The 25,410-nt window shown below is 36.7% G+C and overlaps 3 protein-coding genes, 1 long non-coding RNA gene and 1 other non-coding gene across 12 annotated transcripts; 4 read left to right on the forward strand and 1 right to left on the reverse strand.

Annotated features, from left to right (window-relative positions):
• Positions 1 to 113: 113 nt before the first annotated feature.
• On the reverse strand, positions 114 to 187 carry TRNAE-UUC. The gene has a single exon. It is a non-coding gene; the product is annotated as a tRNA-Glu (tRNA).
• Positions 188 to 6,561: 6,374 nt separating this feature from the next.
• LOC120275775 (NAC domain-containing protein 37-like) lies at positions 6,562 to 8,650 on the forward strand. The gene is given in 5 exon segments (XM_039282472.1): positions 6,562 to 7,075; positions 7,226 to 7,397; positions 7,475 to 7,746; positions 7,847 to 8,115; positions 8,117 to 8,650. Coding segments are annotated over 5 exon segments (972 nt in total). The 5' UTR covers positions 6,562 to 7,063; the 3' UTR covers positions 8,364 to 8,650.
• Positions 8,651 to 9,321: 671 nt separating this feature from the next.
• LOC120275774 (polyprenol reductase 1-like) lies at positions 9,322 to 12,103 on the forward strand. Its single transcript, XM_039282471.1, is given in 7 exon segments — positions 9,322 to 9,661; positions 10,101 to 10,367; positions 10,369 to 10,454; positions 10,761 to 10,995; positions 11,159 to 11,254; positions 11,649 to 11,720; positions 11,827 to 12,103. Coding segments are annotated over 7 exon segments (1,017 nt in total). The 5' UTR covers positions 9,322 to 9,505; the 3' UTR covers positions 11,932 to 12,103.
• Positions 12,104 to 12,514: 411 nt separating this feature from the next.
• Positions 12,515 to 14,714, forward strand: LOC120275777. 8 transcript variants are annotated; one of them, XR_005541157.1, is made up of 3 exons: positions 12,515 to 12,697; positions 13,090 to 14,103; positions 14,214 to 14,714. It is a non-coding gene; the product is annotated as an uncharacterized LOC120275777 (long non-coding RNA). The 8 variants fall into 8 exon arrangements; XR_005541158.1 differs by having other exon boundaries at positions 13,090 to 13,757; positions 13,983 to 14,714; XR_005541154.1 differs by having other exon boundaries at positions 13,090 to 13,757; positions 14,001 to 14,714.
• Positions 14,715 to 16,551: 1,837 nt separating this feature from the next.
• LOC120275850 (probable inactive leucine-rich repeat receptor kinase XIAO) lies at positions 16,552 to 20,361 on the forward strand. Its single transcript, XM_039282565.1, has one exon. It carries the CDS (start codon positions 16,581 to 16,583, stop codon positions 20,037 to 20,039), a length of 3,459 nt encoding a protein of 1,152 aa, XP_039138499.1. The 5' UTR covers positions 16,552 to 16,580; the 3' UTR covers positions 20,040 to 20,361.
• Positions 20,362 to 25,410: the final 5,049 nt, after the last annotated feature.

Raw genomic sequence — 25,410 nt, forward strand, 5'->3', positions numbered from 1 at the left:
ATATGATAATTTGAAAAGGCATACATTGCACCTTTCAAAGGTACGGAAACTGTTTCATGGATTATCCAAGAGTCTTTATTAAATGATTAATAGTTTTATATTAGACAAAAATGTTCCATTGCCGGGATTTGAACCCGGGTCGCCTGGGTGAAAGCCAGGTATCCTAACCGGACTAGACGACAATGGATTGATGGCCAATTGGCAAACCAATACTAACTTATCCTTTTCTTTCAATTATTCATATAAACAAAAAATAAAAAACTACTAGACCCTAAGCCGCTGACTAGTAGTAGTATTCACGCCCTTCATCAGAACAATGGCCACGTTCTTTTAATTTCCCACTTATTATTATTATTATTTTTTTTTTTTTTGGTGAAAAGTCAACTTATTAGTCCTTAGTAGTACATGCACTGGGTCCATTGATCTCTATATTTGACTTGGCACTGCAAGCGTAATAGTTGAAGCCACGCATGCTGAAGCTGAACCTGCAGCAAGGCCATCAATGGCCAGTGTGAAAAATTTATACCATCAACTCCATATATATATATATGTATCTTTCTGCAAAGAAGGCTCTCACGTAAGTCTCACAAGCATGCATGCATTCCATTATGCATGGGTCCTCTCCATTAGACATGACCATTAAAAACCCATTGATGGCGTTCAAGAAGAAGTTAGTTAGCTTGAGAAGCAGATCAAGAAACAAGAAAAAGAAGATGATCATGTCCCAAAGCTCTTACATTCCAGTGCAATCTCACATGCATGCACACCACACCCCATGCCTTGCAGAGAAGAGTTAATTTCTATAGTGGAGCACACACGGCTAAGTATCATACATTCATACTATCATTCCATCCTCTACATCTACCACCTTCTCTTCATCTTCCTTTTCATTCACATACCACCCAGAGGAAAAGTTCCTTCTCTTGTAATGATACCTACACCCAATCTAAAGTAGTTGAATTGCCACCTTTTTCTCACTTCCATTTGTCTATACCTTACAAACCAGCTATTTCTCACTAACAACATACTTTATTAGTTAAGACTGTTTCTCTTCATGACAAATCATTAACAACATTATATTTATATATACACACACCTAAATGAGCCAAAAAGAGTAGCTGGACAAAGGTGTAATGATAAGCAGAGAAGCTTCTCTGCTACAAAGGTCAGGAGTAGAGATGAAGTCTGCAACTCTCTCAACAAAACAATTTCCTTTATCACCCTCAGTGCCTTAATTACCACATCTACCTTATAATAGTGATTTAGTTTCCTAAAAATCAGCCTTCTAGTCACACTCTTATGTATGGAAAATAAATTAATTCAAAGACCAGAAACTCAAAGTATATGATCAAATACCTGAATGAGGTGTGTAGTGTAGTGAATTAATCTTGTGATAACCGGTCGGATCCGAAGTCATTTTGAGGGTTCGGGTTTGGTTATTGTTTGGGTGGGACCCACGAGTTGATGACTAATGAGTTGGAATGATGTAAATTAGACAAAGATGGGGTCCATATTTCCTACGTGGACGACCGCGCGCCGCCCCACTTCCCCCGCCTGGGTTTTTGTTGGCTTCTTGTCTTTGAACCTGGATCAGCTGTGAAGCCAGGGACAGGAGAGTTGGTGGACTAAATAATCAGAAGGATGCCACGTATATCATTACACATCTTCTAACAATTGAATGTTTAAAAAAAAACTTCCTGTTTTTATGTGAATTTGCTAAATTAATCAAGGGAGGAATTGCCTTTCTTTGGCTTTTCTTTGCATTAGGATTTGTTAATTTATTTTTTTTGAAAAACGTAGGTGAATAACTAGTTATTGTATGTTATCACAATAGTAAAATTTGAAAAATGACCTAATAGCACTGAGGAGGACATATGATTTATCCTGTCAATTATCTTTTAGGTGCTACTAATTCTTTTCACAAGTCTTTCATCTCTCTACTAGCTAGTTTTTTTCTTCACCATATTGATAGATTTTGTGATATTTTTCTTACATTTCATCATTTTTATTAAATGATCATCTATATATTATTTATGTAGCTTTTTTTGTCATTTCAGTGGTTTTATTTATTTTCATAATATATATATATACGAATAAATCTTCAAAAATGAGTTGAAGAGCTAAGTTGATCAAGATTATGTTATTGTAACCCTTTAATTAATTAATTAGTGATCATTTTGATGATTGCTTTCAAGTCATTTTCTACTTCAATATGGTGTCCATTCATAGTGCACTTTTAAGATCCAGAGGGATGTGGCAGTCATCAGTGAAAGAAATTTCATCACTGATACATAAATATCCTCATCAATGCTGCTTGTGAAATGGGGGAATTGATGTTAATTGGGAGTGGGTTCAACTTCCAATCAATTCTAATTTTGATGAGCTATAATTTTATGTAGGCCCTTCATGTTTTCCCCCTTAATTTTTTTGGAGTCAAACGATATGTCTTTTTTTAATTGTCATAATTATTGTTATTATTTGCTAGACAAATTTCAAAGTCTAATTGAATCATCCTTGTTCTTAATTACTTGTTTAACTAAAGTGTAATCACCACTTATACTATGTTGACTAATAAATAATCAGCACTTATCTTGACTAATGAAACAAGGTCAAATTTGTCATTTCTCTTACACTACATGCACTCAACAACCACTTATATATTCACTTTTAGGCTAAAATATTTGTTATTTTAACTTAAATAACAAATATATTCTAATATTTATAAACTTACTACACAATATATTTCATTATAACCTACTTACCATTGCTATTTTTGTGTTTAATTAGTATCATAAAATGAGCTTAATTTCCATCCATTCACATCTCCTTATATCCTTGCATCCAAATATACAAATAATGCAACTGAGACACTTCATATAAAGTTAAATATTATAATCTGATTAAACAAAGAAAAATAAAAACAAGTGAAGCAAAAAATATTGGACCACATTGTACCTCCGTCTAAATATCTACAAGTGGCAGAAGCTGATGGAACTTCAAAATAAAATATAGGTGATAAAATTATGGATTCTTATATTGTTTATCTTGCAAGTAAAGGACTTGCTCTTTCTCTACCTATCCGTAGCTTACAAGTGTGAAGTGTCCCTTGTTTGCCTTTTTCAATTGGCACGTTGGCTTTCAGGTTGCACATCTCTCTCTTCCCTATTGCTTCCTCTACATACTTGTCCATCAATCATGAACTTCATTCTTAAGCCATTAACAACTCTGTCTTTCATCTTAATTTGCCTTTTAATTTGGATAATTAGTTTACTAAACTTCATTATCCAATAAGTCTTTTCTTTGTAAAATGTTTTTATTATTGTTTTCCGATTGGTCCCTTTCGGTTGATATCAAGGAGTTTGAGAAGTAATTATAGAATGAGTGAAGTGAAATTAATCTTGTATTTTTTTCATAGGGTGCATGTGGCTCAAGCAAGTTGACCATGGTATATGATGACTCTACATAAATTACTTTGGCCACTATCAAGCTCTTTCGGTTTTCTCATTGATTGTTTTATTTGTTTTTTTAATTATTTGTGTACTAGGCCGGGTGGTTCCTATATTTATTTACTTTCTTTTTTCTTAACTCTAAATATATATATTGTGTTGTTACATTCTAAGAAGTAAAATAATATTAGTTTGTTATGGTATAAAATATTAAAAGTAAAGATGTATATATGTGTGTCATGGAATCAGCAAAGGATGATATAAAGCCTCAAAAGAATGAAGGATGATTGTAACTACTTAAAAGTCATTAAGCATGTCTAATGCTTTTCAAATCACCAATGAACTCAATTGGCTTCAACTTCTTTTCTTGTAGCTCTTACCTGACAGCCATTGCAGTACATTAACTGATTAACACACACTACTCTCCTTGGAAAGAGATCATTAATTCATTGTTTAATATTATATTCTCCGTACTAAAAAAGAGTGTTAAATAAGAAAAAATTCATCAGTTTGTTTGAACTTTTTGATCATTAGTTCATGACTTCTTCTCTATGATACAAATCATTTACCATTAATTACCATCATAAATAAGCATTAATACTAATGAGAAATATTGAGTATATATATATATATATGTCAAAGAAAATAAGTAGAAGAAGAACATGATCATGTTCTATAGTTGAGAACTGTGTGAGGGTGGTCAGTTGCACGTTTCCCCACAGCTAACAATTCCATCTTCATCCAATTATATTGATGGCTTAACATCAATCACAACGAGGTGGATCCTGCTCCCAATACCCTCTTATTGCAAGATATCAAATGCCCTTTATTTTTTGTTCAGGTTCTAGAAAGATTATTGTTTTTCATGTTATCAAAATATATATATATATATATCACGCACGCACACTAAAGTAAATGAGAGAGATTTTATTTTAAAGAAAAATTGAGAGAGATTTGGAGCCAGAGGCGCATTTCACCTTTGGGAACTATATGCCTGCCTCTTGCTTATATTGTGTTGTTTGTTTATGCTATTTTTTTCCGCATGTTTCCTAACTTATGTGCTCTATTTTTTTTCAATAAATTAATGGTTTATTCACATTTAAAAAAAAAAAACTGAAGCACAGATGATAGTCTAGTCCACTAAAGTTATGCATGAGTTGAAAAGCAGCAGCATGTATAGGTTCTCCTCACCAAGTAATTGACTTGAAATTTAATTATAAGGTTTAGTATCTAATAGAAATCCAACTTGATAGGGGATTAGAGTTTTTTTATGTTATTTTTATTTTTATTTTTAGGACAGTTAAGTGAAGCTAAGTATGATCCCGTAGAGTATGCAAAATTGTTAAACCACATAATTTGATGTAAATTTTATATAAGTGGTTGAGACATAATGATAAATGTAAAACAAGATTTACAATTAATTCGGTTGAAGTTATATTTTAAATAGCAAAAGTCTTGGTTTTACCGTCTAATTCAATTATTATTTTGACATTAATATTTATTACGAGAAAAAAATACAATTTGCTAGAATAATTATAGCATTTTTTTCCAAAAAGATAAATTTCATTAAATAAAAAAAGATAAAACAAGGGTATACAAAGAGAAGAAAAAAAATTACAACGGATCCACTAACAGTAAAAGAAATAATGATGGATAGAAAAGCAAAAAACATAAAACTAATATAGAGCAATAACAAACCGATAGAAGAAGATTAAAACAAAGTCTTCTCCTAGAATGATTATGGTTTCTCTTTGTATCCCTTTTTTTTTTTTTTTGTTAAAAACAAAGTAAAAATAAGACTTGATTATCATTTCCCAGTATTTATTGAATATATAACTAGCAAACTGAGAGGGTAAATTTTTTTTGGATATCATATCACAGTTAATTTTTATTTTGAGCATCAAGTTCAATTTGTATTATTTTAGTTACTCAACTTTAATTTGTGTTCACTATAAAGATACCAAAAAATTCAGAGAGAATTTGATGATATACATACCGGATTTATCATTTTCAACACTAGTTCGCATATCATCTGTATATGTGGATATGTCACATCATCAAAGAAATTCAATGTGCCCATTCTTATTGACTAGTTAGTCAGGCTGACATGGCACATGTCATGTTAATGACAGTGGCCACCATGTGGACCTCTTAATGATGTATCATATTCGTGTATGTAGATGGAGAGTCAAACTGGTGTTAACATGACAAATCCGACTTACATGTCATCAAATTCTCTTAAAAATCCTCTTGTTACTCTCTTGGTAAACATAAATTAAAATTGAATGACCAAAATAATACAAATTGAAGTTTTATACTTAAAATACTATAGTATCGTATCCACTCAAAATATTTACCCGGCTAGTTCTTGAATTATTATTGTCTCATTTTCCCTTATAATTATGTGATTTCATGAGTGATATTGCTCAATAAAAGTAGCTTGTGGAGGTGGGGCAATGGAGGAGGGTGAGAGGGTGACGTTAGCCTCTTTTGAGGGGGATGGGGATGGGGGGCAACAAGCTCATTCCATCAACCCACGCGCAATTGAAAGGCTTCCCCTCTTTTTTATAATCCCCACATTCTCTTTTCTTCTCTTTCTCTCTTCAACCAGGAATAAACCACAACTCCTCCTCCTCCTCGCTCCTTCTTCTCCTCCTCATCATCAGTATCTTCTTGATTTTCTTCTTTGATAAACATAAAATCAAAGAGAGTTCTTCTATTGGTATTTAATCTTTGAAGGTGAGTTTCTTTAGCAAGTTCTTGTTCAAGCATGCATGCATGCACTGGTGCAACTTTACTTTAGATTGTTTTCACCTATGGATGGATCTTTCATTCATTCATTCATTCTAGCTAGTTTGATCTTGTTATGGTCTAGCTCTTCTATTGTATCCATGTCCTTCAATTCTTTATCAGATAACAAGTTTATCCATATTAATTTCTCTCCTAGTGACAAAACATAGAGTACATATATATATGTATATCCTTTGTGAGAATTAAGTTGCAACAAGGGACTGTTTCATTGCAGGATAAGAAGATAATTGCATGACTCGTAAATCTTAGACAAAGGGACAGAGTGATCAGAAACCTCGCATTGCAGAGGTAGTCGGCGCAGCGAAACATTCCTTTTTAGCTTTGTCATTGGCAGGCCTGATACAAGGAACTGTCTCTTTTCCATTCCTTTTATGTTCTCCCTCACCTTTTATTCCATTTGAATCAGAAGCGCATGCTCATGAGAAGCTCCAATCCTTTCACTTTTCTTTTTCCTTTCTGTTCCTATTCTGCGTTCAGTGGGACTTTACCTGTCTTTGATTTTTCAGTGAAAGTATATATATGATAATATTATTCAAATAAAGCTCTCATTAATGTACAGCTAGCTCTCCATTCAATGTTAAATATACATAGTATACATAGTTAAAGATGTTATATATGTGATGATTTCTGAAACTAATGAACAAAGACTAATAACAAACCAAAAAGGTAACCTTTTTATCCTTGTCTTATATTTTACACTGTAATGGCTAGTTATCATTCTTGGCTGACAAATAGAGCACATGCTCTTGGAGAATCATTTGCACCATTCACCCTTATGGAGACAACATGATTAGTAGGACTGCCCCATGTTTCTTCTGGTACTTGTTGCTCAGACCTCAAGCATAAACTGATGAATATACACTATTGAGCCAAACCAACTTCATCATCTCTTTCATTTCAGCAAACACTGAAACCCATATTACACCTTGTTCTACCTTTTTAAATTAATTAGCATACATGTGTTGCAGGTGATCATCATGGACTCTATGGAATCTTGTGTTCCTCCTGGTTTTAGATTCCATCCTACCGATGAAGAGCTTGTTGGTTACTACCTCAAGAAGAAGATTGCTTCTCAGAAGATCGACCTCGATGTCATTAGAGACATCGATCTCTATCGAATCGAGCCCTGGGATCTTCAAGGTTCACAAACTATACATTCCTTTGCGAGATAATTTAATTTCTTTCTCTTCATCTGATATTGTTGTGATCTTTTGAAGAGTGTTGTAGGATAGGGTATGAGGAGCAAAGTGAATGGTACTTCTTTAGTCATAAGGATAAGAAGTATCCTACCGGAACAAGAACAAACAGAGCTACGATGGCCGGGTTTTGGAAGGCAACTGGGAGAGACAAGGCAGTTCATGACAAGAACAAGCTTATTGGAATGAGGAAAACCCTTGTGTTCTACAAAGGAAGAGCACCTAATGGACAGAAGACTGATTGGATCATGCATGAATATAGACTCGAGTCTGATGAGAATGCACCTCCTCAAGTAAGCTCCAAAGTCCAAACTATATATATACATAGTAATTATAATTGTTAGGTTTTAAGCATAAGCAGTAATACTAATGTTTTCATTGCTAGTTGTTCAGGAAGAAGGATGGGTGGTATGCCGAGCTTTCAAGAAGAGAAGCACCATCCAAACAAGAAGCATTGCCGATGTTTGGGAATCTGGTTATGCACCAGTGAACTCATATCTTCAGAGGCAACCAATTAGGAGTGCACTTTGCAAGCAAGAGAGTGCTGATCAGATTGAAAACTTAAACCTCTTGAACTCTAACCAGTTTGTTCAACTCCCACAGCTTGAGAGCCCATCCATGCCTTTAGTGAAGAATTCAAGCGTGGTTCCAATTATGAGTGGTGAGAAATGAAGATGGTGGTGAGAAGGTGACTGACTGGAGAGCTCTTGACAAGTTTGTTGCATCACAGTTGAGCCATGAAGAGAGATATGATGTTGAACAGTGTTCAGAGCTTGGTCATGATGTGGATAAGAACTCAGAGATGGCATTGTTGTTACTTGGAAGTGGTGATGAGGAAGGGAACAAATTGAATGGACTTTTGAGTTCTAGTTTGGACTGTGATTTTGGAATATGTGTTTTTGATAAGTGATCATCATCAGGTTATGTATATCATTTTATTGTGGAGGAGGTGCATGCAGGCAAGAGGAGGGTTGTGGTATCTGGACTTTGATCAAGCTGAAAACTCATGACTTTATTATCTCTATTCATGTTTGGGATTGGTTGTAGCTCTTTATTATTATTTTTTTTTTACATTTGGAGAGAAGATAAACATATTGAGTATTTTGTCTATCTCTATACATATCTCTTCTTCTCTTGTGTTTGAGAAGACTATTTGTTTAATATTGTGAATAAGAAGTTTCATGGTTTTGCTTTTAATGAATTGCATTAAGATAGTTGATATTTCATTTCTCATCCTATTAAAAATCTGGATTTTAAATTTTACTCATGATTTTTAAATTTTACTCATGATTTATTAACAATTCTCATAATATGTAGATACATGTCAAAATCCACTCTAAAGGTGAGGGCACAGCTAGATGTTTATTAAAATTGCTTCATTTGCTTCGTGCCGATACACATCTTTGATTGAATTCTCTTTAAATAAGAGTATTTATCGTTTATTTATCAAAATAAATAAATAAATAAATAACAAAATAAAAACAAAACAAAAAGAAACATGTAGACTATTTTATTTTTGTGGATTACATTCATATATTGTGATCCGAGCGATAGCAAAATTATTTACATTTACGTAATAAAATACTTAAAATAGGCATTTATAATTTCTTACTATTATATCAAATTAAAATTTAATTTTTAAAAATATAAAAAATATATTTAATTAATACTTATTTATTTGAAAAATGATTAATTTGTAATTTTAATTTAGTAAAAAGATTTGGGTAGTGTTTATTGATTTATCAAAGAGAAAGGACTTCAAGCTAATTTTAGTTCAAAGCAGGGGCCTTATGATAATTTTACCAAATCCTTTTATGAGATAAAAACCAATACTCTTTCTCGCAGCCGCCGCCAAAGCCCATCACGCCGCCAGCTTAGCTCGAGCCGTTCGGCTGCAGCTCGGCTCCAACTTCTTCTTCTTCTTCTTCTCTTCGTGGTGGGGGATGGTATCCCTTGTGGCCCTCGCGGTATATCGTGCGAGCTTGGCAAAACCCTTGCCTTTTTCTTTGTTTTCCTCTCATCTCCTCCTCAGCCATAGGCCCATAGCGGACAATGGAGTTGCCGCTTGCGCCTCTGTTGCGCCTTGCTTGGGTCGCAGGAACCCTCCCCATTCTCTTGGCCTCTCTGCCTGTCCCTTGGTTTGGCCTCCTTCATCGGATTCTTTTGGATTTCGCGGCTAGAGGCAAGATCATCAAGTCTTCTTCTCGTGTAAGCATCCAACCTAATCCAATGCTAAGCTTTTGGTTTATGGTTATTTGAATAATTCAGGAATCATGGTCTGATATATTGGTTCTTTTTGTTTTTTTGTTTTTTTTTTTTTCTTTCTTTTAAGATGTTTGATCTTATTCTTTATTTTATGATTATATCCCATCTGTCAAGCTGTGATCTTGTTGTGTTTTATAGATGTTTTCTCCATGGATAATTGATGCTTGTTCTGAATTTGAAGGTTCATTTCATTGAATTGCTTAATATGATTTTAGTGTACTATATACTGTGAATCAATAACTCTTCTTTTCTTGATTTTATTCATTGACTGTTGGATTGGCTGCTTCATTAGCTTTCATGTGTTTAGATGATTGTTGCTAGATTCTGTGTATTGAGTACTTGGGATGATTCTAAGCTGTAAATTTGCTTCATGAGTTTTCAGAAATTCACAGTCCCGCAAAGATATTTTTTGCATTTTTATGTGGTGGCCGTGTTGGTGACGACGTCTATGTTGCTTTTAATGTGGTTCTATGCATATGGAAAGATGGTTCCTTCAGCCTCTGATTCATTTCAATATACAACAGTTGCAAGCCACTTGACTGGAGGTTCACATGTGTTTTCCTTTCAGAAGAGGTCATTAACTCCGACAGAGCATAGGCATCGTGTTTGGCGAACTGTACTTGTTCTTCTGTTGATGGAAGCACAAGTTTCTGCGGCGCTTGTATGAGACAGTAAATGTTTTTAGTTATAGTTCATCCGCCCGAATGCATGTTATGGGCTATCTAACAGGTTTATTGTAAGTTCACATCCTTGGTTTCTTCTTGCCTTTTGTTCTTTAACTTTCTAGTACACGTTGAAAGCACATGACAACTTACATTGTAGCTTCTTTTGTATCAAAATTAGTTGTTTGTCTGTCAAAATTCTTTTACCCAATTCAGTCATGGCCTTCAAATGTGTTGTTCTCTGTTTTGCTTTCCTGTTGGATATACTGTATCATTTCCCTCATTAGATTTCATTTTTGTCTTGCTTATAGAAATATTACAATCATGGGGCTTGGGTGCTTGTTTGGTGAATGCTTATCAATTTCTTGTTCTCTGATCAGCTTTTACACTGCGGCACCATTGTCATTGTGTTGCTCAGTTGTCCCAGAAGCGGTAAGCTACGCGAGCAGTCAAGTATCTGAATTTATTGTCAGAGGTAGGGCAGCAATGCCAGACCTTCAGCTTGATTGGTGGGAATATGCACGGCCTTTTCTTCAATTGGGATGGTACCAGTGGGCTGGTGCTACTATTTTTATATGGGGCTGGTGTCATCAGCTTCGCTGCCATGCAATTCTTGTAAGTTTTAGATTCTTATTGTATTCAATGCCTTCTGATGAAGGCTTATCATTTTGATCATTGTTTTCTTTGTGCATATCATTGGATAAAGCAACTGTTGCATATCTCGTATGATAAGTGTTTTTTTCATTTTCTAATGAGAGGTACAATGATAATTTTCCAGGGTTCATTGCGTGAGCACAGAGGAGCTGACGAGTATGTGATCCCTCATGGTGACTGGTTTGAATATGTTTCTTGTGCGCACTACCTTGCTGAGATAGTAATTCTCATACTCTCCTTCAGTTAGTTTTATCATCAATTTATGACTTCTAAGTCCATCTAAAGTAACTAAAACTAATTTTATGTGTATCAGTGAGTATTTATGACTTGTGTGTCTGTACTTTACACTGCTTAACAAAATTAGACTCTATACACAAACACTTAGACATAACTTCTTCTATGGTATGTAAAAAGAATTCAAAATCACTATGGGCTATCCTAGATCTTAACAGGGCTCAGTAGTTATATAATTTCTTTCACAATTGTATAGACTGGAAATCCAATGTCAAGAAACTGAGATAACCCTGTTGCAGCAAAAAAGAATTTCTTCTGTGGCTTCAATAGCTCTTGATTCTAAGTTTTGTGAATATTTCTTTTTGCAATTCATAAAACAGGTCATATATGCAAGCATTTTGCTTGCAAGCGGAGGATTAGATCTTACTATATGGCTTCTTTTCTTTTTTGTGGTAGGTCTACTCTAATTTTAACCAACTTATTTTCTATTCCATCACAATGCTAGAGGACACTCTTCGGTTGATTATTCATGGTTGAATCATACAAACTTGATTTCAGGTATCAAATCTCGTCTTTGCAGCAGCAGAAACTCACAGATGGTACCATCAAAAGTTTGAAAACTATCCAGTGACTCGCCGGGCAATTCTTCCATATGTTTATTAGAGGTTAACATTGATATAAATGTCTCAGGTTTTGTAATATATGCTATCCGCTGGCAAGCAATAGTTGGTATATATTCTGTTGTGCTTCATACAACTTGTACATTTGTATACTCTTATTTACTAGCCATGTCTCATTGGCAAAATTGAAAGCTAAATCAAAATCATATTTGTTTGTATAACCGCTTGTTTATATTAGTAATTATTATTATTTTTTTAACTAAAGTTGACAAGTATTGTTCTTTAAAAGAGTTGTCAAAGGGACATACAAGTGCGGTTGTGGTGGCTTAATGATCTTCTATGAATTTACTATGTGGCCAGCATTTAATTCTTCGCACGGGAGATCTAATGGACAAGATTATATAAGCATAATAAATAAATAAATTGAATAAATTAAAAAGTGTTACCTGATGCTTGAGTTGTCTTTGTTAAACTTTTTCCCATTGTTGTTTTTGGTTGAATAGTCAAATGTTGTATTCTAGGTGCTTTCTTGTGGCTGTTATGAGAATTGGCTAGATAATTTTTTTTTTCAATTTGACTTTGTGAAACTTTGACCATCTCCGCAATAGGCAAGTGGTAGTGCCATTAACTTCCATGTTGAGAGTTCGACTTCCTTTTTAACACTTTGTCAATCTTGTTTTCCTGTTCATATAAAACAAATAATCATGGTGAATGACAGGTTTTTCATGTAGTAATGTAAGTTTCCATGGTTTTTTCAGGGTTCATTGCGTGAGCCGGAGGAGCTGATGAGCAACTCGTCCCTTATGGTGGTTGGTTTGAATTTGTTACTTTTTTCCTCATTACCTTGCTAAAAGTTATAATTCTCATATTCCATTCAGCTGTTTGTATCATTATTATTTATTTATTTTATTCCCCTGTCAGTAGATATTGAATTGAGTTATCTATGCTCTAATTCACAATGTTTAACATGTTAGACCTCACTTGTAAGTTCTTCTGTGATATGTAAAGGAATCAGAAAGTACTGCAGGATATCCTAGATCTGTACAGGGCTCATTAATTATCTTATTTGACAATAATCCGAATTCCATGAAATTGAGATAACCTCACTGTTTTAGATTTTGTAATATGGTGAGTCTTGTAGTTACAGTATCCCTCGAGTTTAGGTTTCTCTGAATTATTGTTTATGCTTCTGATACAACAGGTCAAAAACACAAGTATTTTGCTTGGTAGTGGAGGATCAGATCTTACTGTATAATTTCTTTACTTTTTTGTGGTAGGTGTTCTCAAATTTTAACCAAGACATTTTCTGTTCCTTTGCAATGCCAGGCAACACCCTTCTGTTAATTGTTCATACTTTGAATCATACTATTTATTACTGCTACTTGTTACTGCTGAAGGAAAACCCATTATTATGACTGTTTGAAAAATTGATGGTTATGCTTGATAGTTGATAATGAGTCTAGTACTTTAGATTGAGGTCATGTACTTCTGTTCTTACTTCGCAGCTTGTTTCACTCAACTGCTGCCTGCTGGCAGAGGTCAAATGAGATGCTGGTTTTAGCCTATGATCACATTACTTGTCTTGAGGTTTAAATATATTATCTGTTTCTTATATTGGTAAATTGAATGAAATTTCTTGATCATGATTTCTTGACTCACTGTTCTGAGGTTTGTTCATGTCAACTGACGCAACCAATATAAACTTGTCTTGATGTGACAGAGGCGACATTCCTTCATATGCCAAATGAAAAAATCTACTAAAGTGTCTTACAAAGCCATCATGTTGCAATAGTTGTCTATGTAGCGTGGAAGTGGATGAACTTATCCGGAACTGTTTTTTTATTTTCTTGATTGAACTTGAAAGATCAGGTGAGCACTCTGTTTATAATTGTCCTCATAATTGTGCAAGCCTGAGGACATTCTTCAAGTTTTCGACCTCATTTTAAAATAGTTATATTGATTGGCTATTGCAATATATTCTGCTTATCTTTGCTGAGATTTGTGAACTTAGTTCAACTATTTTGGCTTCCCTACATGTTGTTTCTTGTTTAATCAGCTAGGAAGTAGCAGTTGTATGAGTTGACATGCATATAGTGTTTTATGCTGTTACAGATTCAATTATTTGAGGACAAGTTAGATTGAAAGGCACATGACAACCAATTTGAGCATGAAGACTTGTGGCTTCAAAGGGTATCCACTGTTCTCCTTCACTGTGGTATGATCCTATCTATAATCCTTATCCAGGTCTTCTACCTCATTTACATTGAAGATAAAAGCAATGTGTTCACTGGAGAGTAAAATTCTTCTTTTCTGTGACAATGAAAGCAAAATGAAAGGGCCTCACTTAGACTTAGCCATGCATGTGATCAAGGAAGGGACCAGCAAAGCAATGCACTGGTGATTGCAAACTTGGACATTGTCTTTTCCTCACTTTTTAACAGCATTCCATTTGCAGACATGCCAAGATACCATACATATATATATAGCTTTTCCTATCATCAAAACAAGAGCTTTGACTGTATTTGATCCATGGTGAGACCGGTTCATTATCTAATGCTCTATTGCAATCTTTAGATGCATTATCTATGTTGATTCTCATCTTGAATTATGCATAAACTGGACCCGTGTGTTTTGTCTTTCAAGCATGGTGTCTTCTTTGTCACCTCAAATTCCAATCTGAACTGGAGGTTCAGATTTGCAGTTAAGAGAGTTTTAGGTGTACTTATGTCTCTGGTCATGCTTGGCCTGAGATGCAGCAAATATGTACTTGTTTATTCTAGGTTGGGGACCCTTCTTCCAATCTATTGGATCACAACCATTGCACTATAAGCCCTGTCCTTGTCTATCTCTCATTCATTTGTAGCCAATTTGCAGGTTTTGGTGACCATTGAGCTATAACTGCACACATTGAAGAAATGCTTGAAAGGTAAAACTTTTTTGACAGTAATGAATGATGTTTCCTATTCAGTAGTAACAACATGTGGCTAGGAGTTATAAAGATCATATGAATTGAAACCAAACTTTATTTATTTTATGATGCCAATGAGGGGATTGTGTTGTCTAGCTAGTTTTTTTATTATTATTATTATTATTATTATTATTATTATTTAATTTGGTTGAGGGGCTCTATGTCCTCTATTGGCGCCTCTTATTCATGAATTCCTAATGCCTGGCCTGCTCCTCTTCTCCATTCTGATAATCATCTATCCTGGTATTTCCATGTTTCAGTTTGTGGACCACCATCACCTGTTTTGCTTTTATTTTTTAAGATTGAATAATTCACATTTTATTGGAAATAAAAATATAGCAAGGGGACGGAGAACAAACTCATGATAGTATTTTTTAATGTTTTTTTTTATTAAAATGAATGAACCGCATTCGTCCATCATAGTGTTTCAATGGATAAATTAGAGATAGTTCGCCGAAAAAAATACAAAAAGAATTACTAGAGAAATCATTATCTTCAAAAGTAAAGGCAAAGCTTATCCTAATAAAGAGGATTGAGTATTTGGCCAATGTACTATTTCTTAATATATCTTCATCAAGGAAATTTCTATTATTTTCTATTTAACTTTTGATTTGACTTTTTCTAATCAAAGTTAAAACTTTTGACTCAAATAGGGAACTCATTTGGTTCCTAAACACACTTTAATAAATACATGTTAGACACCCCATGGACCACATCTATTTAATTCTATCATTATAAATAAATAAATAAATAAAATAAAATAAAATAAAATAAATAAGAAAGATGTAAGGCGTGAACCTCATTCATCTTTTAACTCGAAGCACACATTCACATACTCTGCATTAATACGCCGGAAAGCCATGTTTTTTCCCGCCACTATACTCTGAATTAGTATTTCCCGCCTTTACATTAATTAACATAAACACCCACATAAAAAATATATATTTGCAAGAGCAAAATACAACAGTATCTTGCTATTATGCTACTGTGCTAGAGATCTAAACTCATTCGCAAAGTCCTAGATGTCCCAACCCCAACCATAGAAAAATCCGGGTTTAAAATTTGTTTTCTGGTTGGACGTGACCCATATTGTTGGCTAGCGGGGACCAAATCCCAATTTCAATGACCCTATTAAACAAATGATATAAAATTGCTTCTATGTCCCTATAAGAATGTGTTATTATTATAAACCATGCCCTTTTAAACATCATACATTATAAATCACAAAAAAAAATATATATATATATATATATAACAATTATCTTATAAGCATATATAAACATTTATTTCAAGAAGGGAAAATAATAATAATAATAATAATAATAATAATAATAATAATAATAAATATTATTTATTTAAGTACACGGCAGCAAAAAGCCCAAAAACATGAACAACAGCATTCTCCTGTGCAAGATCCAGCCAAAGTCCACTTCACGGCCATTCCCTTCTAAATATACATAAATAAATAAATAAATAATTCCCACCTTTTCCAGGTCCCTAACTGCAAAACTCGAACGGTCAAGTACTCTTTTTATCCACGTCATCCTCGAAATTTTACAGCTGTTAAATAAATAAATGAAATAAATAAATAAAATTCACGATTGCCTTTTCCCCCTTTTAATTTTTCAAAATTCCTCAAAACAAAACCCCTCCTCCCTCCCTTCTTCTCCAAGAACCTCTCTTTCTCCAGAGCTCTCTTTCTTTCTCTCTCTCTCTCTCTCACAATGCGCTTCATTCTCCTTCTCCTCCTTCTCCTCCTCCCTCTTCTCATCTCCTCCGCCACTCCACCTCGCCCTCCTGACCTCCAGGCCGAGATCGATGCCCTCCTCGCCTTCCGCCAAGCTCTCCGGGACCCTCTCAACGCCCTCTCCGGCTGGGACCCTTCCATCTCCTCCGCCCCTTGCTCCTGGCGTGGTGTCTCCTGCTCTCCCATCTCCTACCGCGTCGTTGAGCTCCGCCTCCCTCGTCTCCGCCTCTCCGGCCCTCTCCCTGCCTCCTCTCTCATACCTCTCCCTTTTCTAACCAAGCTCAGCCTCCGCTCTAACTCCCTCTCCGGCCCTCTCCCCGTCTCCGCCCTCTCCTCCCTTCCCCACCTTCGCTCCCTTTTCCTCCAATCCAACTCCATTTCCGGCCCTCTCCCTTCCTCTCTTCTCACCAACCTCTCCGACCTCCAAGTCGTCAATCTCGCCTCTAACCTCCTCTCTGGCCCTCTCCCGTCCTCATTCTCTCCTAATCTTCGTCTCCTCGACCTCTCCTCCAACTCCCTCTCCGGCCCTATCCCTCTATCTCTCCCTCTCCGCCTCAGCCTCCTTAATCTTTCCTTCAACCGCCTCTCCGGCGCTCTACCTGCTTCTCTCGGCCATCTCCAGTCTCTTGTCTATCTTTGGCTCGACTGGAACCAGCTCCGTGGTCCAATCCCTGCTGCCTTATCCAACTGCTCCTCTCTTCTTCATCTCAGTCTCCAGGGCAACTCACTCCAGGGCGTCCTCCCCTCCGCCATCCCTTCCCTCCAGGTCCTTTCTCTCTCTCATAATCTCCTCTCCGGCGTCCTCCCTTCCTCCCTCCTCTCCCATTCTCTCCGCATCGTTCAGCTCAGTTTCAACCGTTTCTCCGGCATTGAAGCCCCGGTGGCTGCCCTCAACTCCACCGCCCTCCAGGTTCTCGACCTCAAGGAGAATGAAATTGCCGGGCGATTTCCATCCTGGCTTACTGCTATGCCGAACCTCACTATCTTGGATCTCTCTGGTAACTCGATTTCCGGCCTTCTTCCGCCGGCTATCGGAAGGCTCCCGGCGCTGCAAGATTTCCGGATCGCGAGGAACTCAATGAGTGGTCCGGTACCAATGGAGATTGGGTCTTGTGGATCGCTCCAAATATTTTATCTTCAAGAAAATCGGTTTTCCGGCGAGATTCCGCCGGTTCTTGGTGGTCTTAGTGCGCTCAGGGAGCTTCGTCTTGGCGGGAATCAGTTTTCCGGGCAGATTCCGGCTAGCCTTGGGCGTCTTTCGAAGCTGGAGATGCTATCGCTGGGCGAGAACCAGTTGAGTGGGAGGATTCCGGAGGAGATCATGAAGTTGGGGAATTTGACGTTCTTGGACCTCGCCGTTAACGGATTCTCCGGCGACATCCCGTCCGGTATCCAGAATCTTGTTATGCTGCGGGTCTTGAATCTCAGCGGCAATGGCTTCTCTGGCGGCATGCCGGCGGGCATAGGGAGCCTAACAAGCCTGACGGTACTGGAGCTTGGCGGCTTGAAGAACCTCTCCGGTGAGGTTCCGACCGAGCTTTTTGGGTTGCCAAACCTTCAGGAGGTTTCTCTCGCTGGAAACTCATTCTCCGGCGAGGTTCCCGAGGGTTTCAGCAGCCTCTTGGGTTTGCAGCGGCTCAATCTTTCCGGAAACTCCTTCTCCGGCTCCATTCCGGTGACTTACGGCTACCTTGAATCCTTGCAAGTCCTTTCCCTCTCCGGCAATGAAATATCAGGCGGTATACCACCGGAGCTCGGCAATTGCTCCAATCTCACAGTGCTTGATCTGCGGTCCAATCGGTTGTCCGGCGAGATCCCCGTCGATCTCTCTCATCTCTCCACTCTCGCTGTGCTCGACCTTGGCCGAAACGATCTCACCGGCGGAATCCCACCAGAGCTTTCGCAATGCTCGTCCCTGACCGTGCTCCGCCTGGACGGGAACCACCTCACTGGCACCATTCCCCGTTCTCTGTCCAACCTCTCCAAGCTACAGACGCTGGACCTCTCCACCAACGAGCTCACCGGCGCTATCCCATCCGACCTAGCTCGCATTCCCGGCCTGATTCACTTCAACGTCTCCGAAAACAATCTGCAAGGAGAGATTCCTGCCATGCTTGCCTCCCAGTTCAACAACCCCTCAGTGTTCGCCGAAAATCCCGGCCTTTGTGGACGGCCTCTATTGACGGAATGCAGTGAAGCCAGGGCCAGGAAGAGGAAAAGGAGACGAGAGCGTTTGTTCTTTTGGATTGGGATCGGGGCGGCGATCGCGTTTGTTATTGCATCACTGTTCTGCTGCTGCGTCATTGTCCTATGCCGTCTCCGCCACCGCTACCTCGACAACAGGGCGGGTGTGAAGAAGAGGAGCCCGGCGCGCGGCAGCGGTTCCAGCGGCGGGAACCGGAGCAGCAGTTGCGAGAACGGCGGAACTGCTTTGCCGAAGCTAATCATGTTCAGCAATAAGATCACGTACGCAGAGACAGTGGAGGCCACCCGCCAGTTCGACGAAGAGAATGTTCTCAGTCGTGGACGTCACGGCCTCGTATTCAAGGCCTGTTACAATGACGGTACAGTGCTATCGATACTCCGTCTGCCTTCCACTTCCGCCGACGGCCAAATCGTGATCGAAGAGGGGTTTTTCAGGAAGGAGTGTGAGACGCTTGGCAAGGTGAAGCACCGGAACCTCACAGTCCTACGAGGATACTACGCCGGACCCCCGCCAGATGTTCGACTGTTGGTCTACGACTACATGCCCAATGGCAACCTCGCCACATTGCTCCAAGAGGCATCGCACCAGGACGGGCACATCCTCAATTGGCCGATGCGTCATCTCATCGCGCTTGGCGTGGCTCGGGGCCTAGGCTTTCTCCATACGGCCAGTGTCGTGCACGGCGACGTCAAGCCACAGAACATACTCTTCGACGCCGACTTCGAGCCGCATTTGTCGGACTTCGGGTTGGAGAGGCTGGCAGTGACTCTGGGGGCGGCGGCAGAGGCGGCGACTACATCAGCCTCAGCGACACCGGTGGTAGGGTCACTGGGCTACGTGGCGCCGGACGCGGCAGCAGCCGGGCAAGCGACGAGGGAGGGAGATGTGTACAGCTTCGGGATCGTGTTGCTGGAGTTGCTGACGGGGAAGCGGCCGGGGATGTTCATGGGTGGAGAAGGGGAGGGCGGCGAGGACATCGTCAAGTGGGTCAAACGGCAGCTTCAAAGAGGCCAAGTGTCGGAGCTCATGGAGCCGGGGTTGCTGGAGCTTGACCCGGAGTCATCGGAGTGGGAGGAGTTCCTCCTCGGAGTCAAGGTCGGGCTACTATGCACGGCGCCGGACCCGCTCGACCGGCCATCCATGGCCGACGTCGTGTTCATGCTTGAGGGTTGCCGGGTGGGTCCCGATATGCCATCTTCGGCTGACCCCACCTCTCCGGCCATCGTCTGACTCTTCTTTCCCGCTCCCGCTCTTGCTTTAATTCCACGTCAGCTTTGACTGGTCAAACTGTTCCCGCCTTTGCTCCCCAAAGTAGCCGTTGCATTGGCATTGGGTTGTGTCTTTTTTTTTTAATTTTTTTGGTTGTCTAATTCTTTTCTTTAAAAAGGAATTAGTGGTGGCAGTGGCCAGTGGGTGTGTCCGACAACTCGGAAAGCGGTTTCCTGTGCGCCGCGGTTCGCGTTTGATCGTTGGATCTCATATCGACGGTGCTCTATGGATTGTGGACCCCATCTGAAATTTTTTTAAACAGCCTCGAAACCATCAAACTATATATTACTTAAATATATATATATATATATTATATATATATATATATTTTAAAAAAAGTATATACTACATATGCATTGGGAGATGAGAGTAGAAAGGGTGGTGGGTGAGCCGTTAACAATGGATTCCCTCTGTTGTTTGTAGGCTTTTTGATATATGAATGGGAATGGGAGTGTACTAGCACACACACACACAGAGAGAGAGAGAGGACCCAGTTAAAACTAGTTACTGTAGTACTACTATTTATTTATGTATTTATAATTATAATTTACGAATGGTGTGATGTTTGGGCAGAAAGGGGGGGTGGTGACCGTTGTTAACAATGTTGGCTTTTTCTTGGGTTTTCATGATTTGAAGGCCCTGCCCTGTGTGAGTGAGTGAGTGAGTGAGTGGGTGATCACAAGTGAGTGTACTCAAAACTGTGTGGTTGTAAAGCTGCTGTCTTTCTGGACGACTTGTCCTGCGCGCTCTGAATCAGAGGCTTTTTTTTTATTATTTTTACTTTTGGATCTTTCAATCTATTTAATCAGCAGGCATGTGCTTTTGAGTTCAATCAATTCAATTTTCTCATTCTTTTATTTCATAGTAGGAAGTAGGAAGTAGGAACTAGATTGATAAATTAATATGATGAAATTTGGTTGAATGTTCAAAAGAGTTTAAAGTTTGAACATGAGATGATGATGGGTCACTCACAGTCACTGACCTGAGTGTACATACAGTGTGTGTGTGAGTAGTGGAGTCTGAGACTCTGGTGCAATGTAATCAGGCCCGTGATTCTGATCAAATGGGTCAGGACCAAACACTAGACTCCACTTAGAGCCAGGATGAGCATCTTTGTCTGTCCTTTTTATTTCTCAATCTTAAAGCTTGATACCCGTTGTACTCAAAAACCTTTTCTTTTTTGTTTTTTTCTCAGTGTATGTCTACATATTTGAGCAATGTCCATAAAATTATAAACATTAAAAGAACAATCACAACCATTCACATAGAAGAGACAAATTAAACCAAATTCAGCCATCCTGTCTACTCCATAAGACTAGAATCAAATAAGAATAATACTCAACCAAAAACCTTTTAAACTAATCAATTGATTTTATAAAATGAACCATCACTAAAATAAAATCAGACTCTACTTTTACTGAATTTTCATACAGAAAATCTATTTTGAACAATTTATGATTATATTATCACTGAACTGAAAATACTGGGAGGGGAGAAAACAAAGTGGAGAGAGAGAGAGATGCAGATTTAATAGTGTAAAGGCTATCTTAATCATAGAAAGAAAAGGCTCTTTTGATGGAAAAAAAAAGAGAAAGAAGATGGCAGGAACTTTCTGAGTGAGTACTTGCAAGCTAATATGTATAAGATACACATATCTACCATCTCTTGCAGCAAGCTAATAATGTCTTATTCAAGGATCAATGCATACTGAAACAGGACCACAACCATTCTAAAAAAGATTTGGAAAAACACCAAAAAAGTCCTTCATTGAAAATAGCTTTAAAACATACATGAGAAGGCTTTATCTCAAAGTTTCAGAAAATTAATTCAATACATTACAAAATAATTTGGTGTGTGCGCAAGTATATATATATATATATATATTGTCAAGATAAACTGTTAGGCTATTAAAAAAAAATAAGAGTGTGCATAATTCTAGACAGAGCACATGAGTGTTGGGACTATTTGTATACAATTACTATTTACATTTCTAAAATTATATCTTTACATGCGTATCAAACTCTCGCCGCTTTTGAAACATTTTTGCCTGGACCATTAGTGTGGGCAAGTATATTTGATTTCATGTCTTACAAGATATCATTTTAGTAATCAATTATTGATCATTTTTCATTTATTATTAAAAATTGTGAAATCATGGTAAGGTTGAATAAAATATTGAGTTAATAAATGCATTAAAGAATCATCAATGTGCTAGCTTTGCTATTGTTTTTTACTCACTTTAAAAAGAACAGAAAATTATCAGCTTTAAAGGGTCTTTAAAAAGGACACTGTGTCTCTCTCAAGACAGTGTACTTCATTTGCAGTTTTATTTAACTTATATAAATGTACCCAAATATATATATATATATATATAATGTAATAAATTAAAAAGACATAGTAAAAAAGTAAGAAGGTTAAGTTGGATCTAGCTGGATTAGGTGTCTAATTTGAGACAAGATCCAACATGAGAGTATTAGCCAAAGAACTGAATCCATGCTTTGCATTCAATGGAACTTTGGATACATGAGACATTCTTATCAATGTTATTGTGTCTCTTGGGAACAAACACCTAAACCAATCCATGTCTTGTTGGACTGTCTCAGTATGCATACCTTTAGGAAAACACTTTGAGAAAAAAAGGTTTTCATGCCAATTGCCAATGGAATTATGGAGAAGGTCTCAAGTGATTACACAATACTAATGGTTTGCATTTTATCTTAATTAAATAGTTTCTGTTACTTATTTTTGAGTTAAGATTTGTTATTTGATATATTTGTTCAAAAGCAGATAATGTCACACATTCCTTGAGCTACTCCGTTGATTAAATATTTAATCAATGATGTGCCATCTTACAATCTTAAGTCCTTGTTAAATATAACTAAATAGATACAAGTTTTAATTAATATTTCTCAAATAATCTTATTTGTTTTAGTTCTAAAGATTGGGTTTGCATTTCAAATGTACTATCAGAATTATCTTCTTATATGTATGGACATATACATATACAGTCTTTTTTTAGGCGGCATAGTACATCAACAATGGATGATACATCCCTGGCAAATTATCTTTTAAGAGTTACTAACATACACCCCCTCTTAACGTATTAAAATTTTTTGTAGCCCATCTTCACCACTGGTGGATCATATGGCATACCTCTTGTTATATTAACTTTGTATCATTCTTTCAATTATTTGTTTCCTTTATAATCGCCTTTTAGTTTCATTGAAACAGTAGTTTATCCAATTTTTATTAAAAAAACCTATGGTTCATTAGAAAACATATCCACATACATGCAAAGTTTTTTTTTTTTTTTTTCTATTTGATATTAATTGAAACTTAGATTCCTTAAACTATGGAATAAAGCCCATGTGATTAAAAAGCCTATGGAAGCCCAAACCACATTTAAGTCTATTTTGATAAGACCAAGTGAGTAAACACACTCTAAAGAGAAGAACAGATACTTTTTTTTCTTTTTTTCTTTTTTTTACATTCTATAAAATTAAAATATCACAAACCATATAAACATTATCAATGAAATATATGTTCTTGAAAAGGAAAAAGTAGCACTAACTAGAAGAGCAAAAGAATTGCTTGTAATTATTTAGGCATATATATGTCGTTATTACACCATGAACCATTGCAACAAACTCTAAATAAAAAAAAACAAAAGTGGAATACTTTCAATAACTAAATTTAATTTAAAGTCTCATTTTTTTAATACTCCAAAGTATTGAAGAAGAACACTATGGTCTTATCCAAACAAACCTACTTAAGATTCTGATAAAATTCCATGCATTAACTACTAACAGTCCAAGAACTCAAGACAAAACTTCAACCTTAAACAAAAAGTTGATTCTAATTAAAGACTTAGCGAGTAGAACAAAAGTATTGATTTGGTAGAGAGTTGGTTCACCATTCCCATCAGCCCAACCAAAGAGTTTCTTCAAGATTAACAAAGTCCTATGTCCATATTCTGATGTATTATTCACAACAAACAAATGTATAACTTGATTCACATGATCACATTATTATATTATCAACCATCAACATAATATATTCTCACATATCTTTAGTATCTTTGGATATGTTGGTTTGTAACTCTAAATATTTAATTAACAAGCAGAAATCTCATAGCTAAAACTTCAAAATAAGAAAGTGGTTCAATTTTGAAAGATTATGAAAATAGAATTTATTGAGAACACACAGAGATAAAAGCATACAAACATATTATCTAGGTTCCATATTTTATAATACGTATGGCTTTTTTAAACGTGCTAATTTATTTTAGTTAGATATGTTATAAATAAACTAAATAAATCAAACTTTGATACTATATTATATACAAATTAAAGATACTATGTGATTTAACCCAAAAACTTAATTTAATAAGATAAAAACTTATGTTTATATATTAAACTCTTGATTTTAAATTAACTGATATGATATTATTAGTTTATCCTACAGGTCTTATTTAAAATGGAAGGCAAATCCTTTGCAAACTAAGACTAAGAAATATAAATGTTCAATCAAAATCAGGTACAGTGAAGCATAACATGCAATGTTTGAGAGAGAAGCAACAAGCATTAACTTGATTATACAACTTTAGTTGTAGAACAAAAAAAAAAGAGCATTTGTTTTGGAGGTTGGACATTAACATCAACATCAATAATAGAGAAAAGCATTTGAGGATTTTTGTGATATTTTGCCATCTTCTCCAGCAATCTTATCCCAACCACTATCACGTTGCATGTCTACTATATATATTTAGCTTAACTACATCCCGTGATAAATTATCAAATAATCAAGTAAAATGACATTAAAATACAGAAAAAAGATTTCGGCTAAATTCACAAAATGTAACCAATGACTAAATGATTTATTGGTAGTCAGGCCCCCCATTAGAACTATTATATTTCTGGAAATATAAATAGTAGTCAAATGATTCCAGCGCTCATGTATGAGCTGACTATGCTCTGGTGAGATTTATACATGTCCATATTTTTTTTAGCGGTTTAACTACTCATATTGGAAAAAAAAAATCACAAATTATATTATTAGCATTGCATATGATTTTCTTGTTAGAATTGATCAGTTTAATTAATTTTTTTTAATCCATAGTTATTCAAGCAAATACTAACAATTAGATACAATTTATAAGGACATATATAAATAATGATGAAAATTTTGTAGTGCATGTGATTCAAATGTGTTTTATTATTTAAACTTATTTTATAACAATCAGTCTGTAAAGATATCAAATATTTATATACTACCACCATTCTGCATTTCATTGAGAATCACAATGAGATAATTAATTAAAAAAATAAGAAAA

The sequence above is a fragment of the Dioscorea cayenensis genome, chromosome 14 (assembly GCF_009730915.1).
Source record: "Dioscorea cayenensis subsp. rotundata cultivar TDr96_F1 chromosome 14, TDr96_F1_v2_PseudoChromosome.rev07_lg8_w22 25.fasta, whole genome shotgun sequence".
In the NCBI taxonomy this organism is placed as follows: Eukaryota; Viridiplantae; Streptophyta; class Magnoliopsida; order Dioscoreales; family Dioscoreaceae; genus Dioscorea; species Dioscorea cayenensis.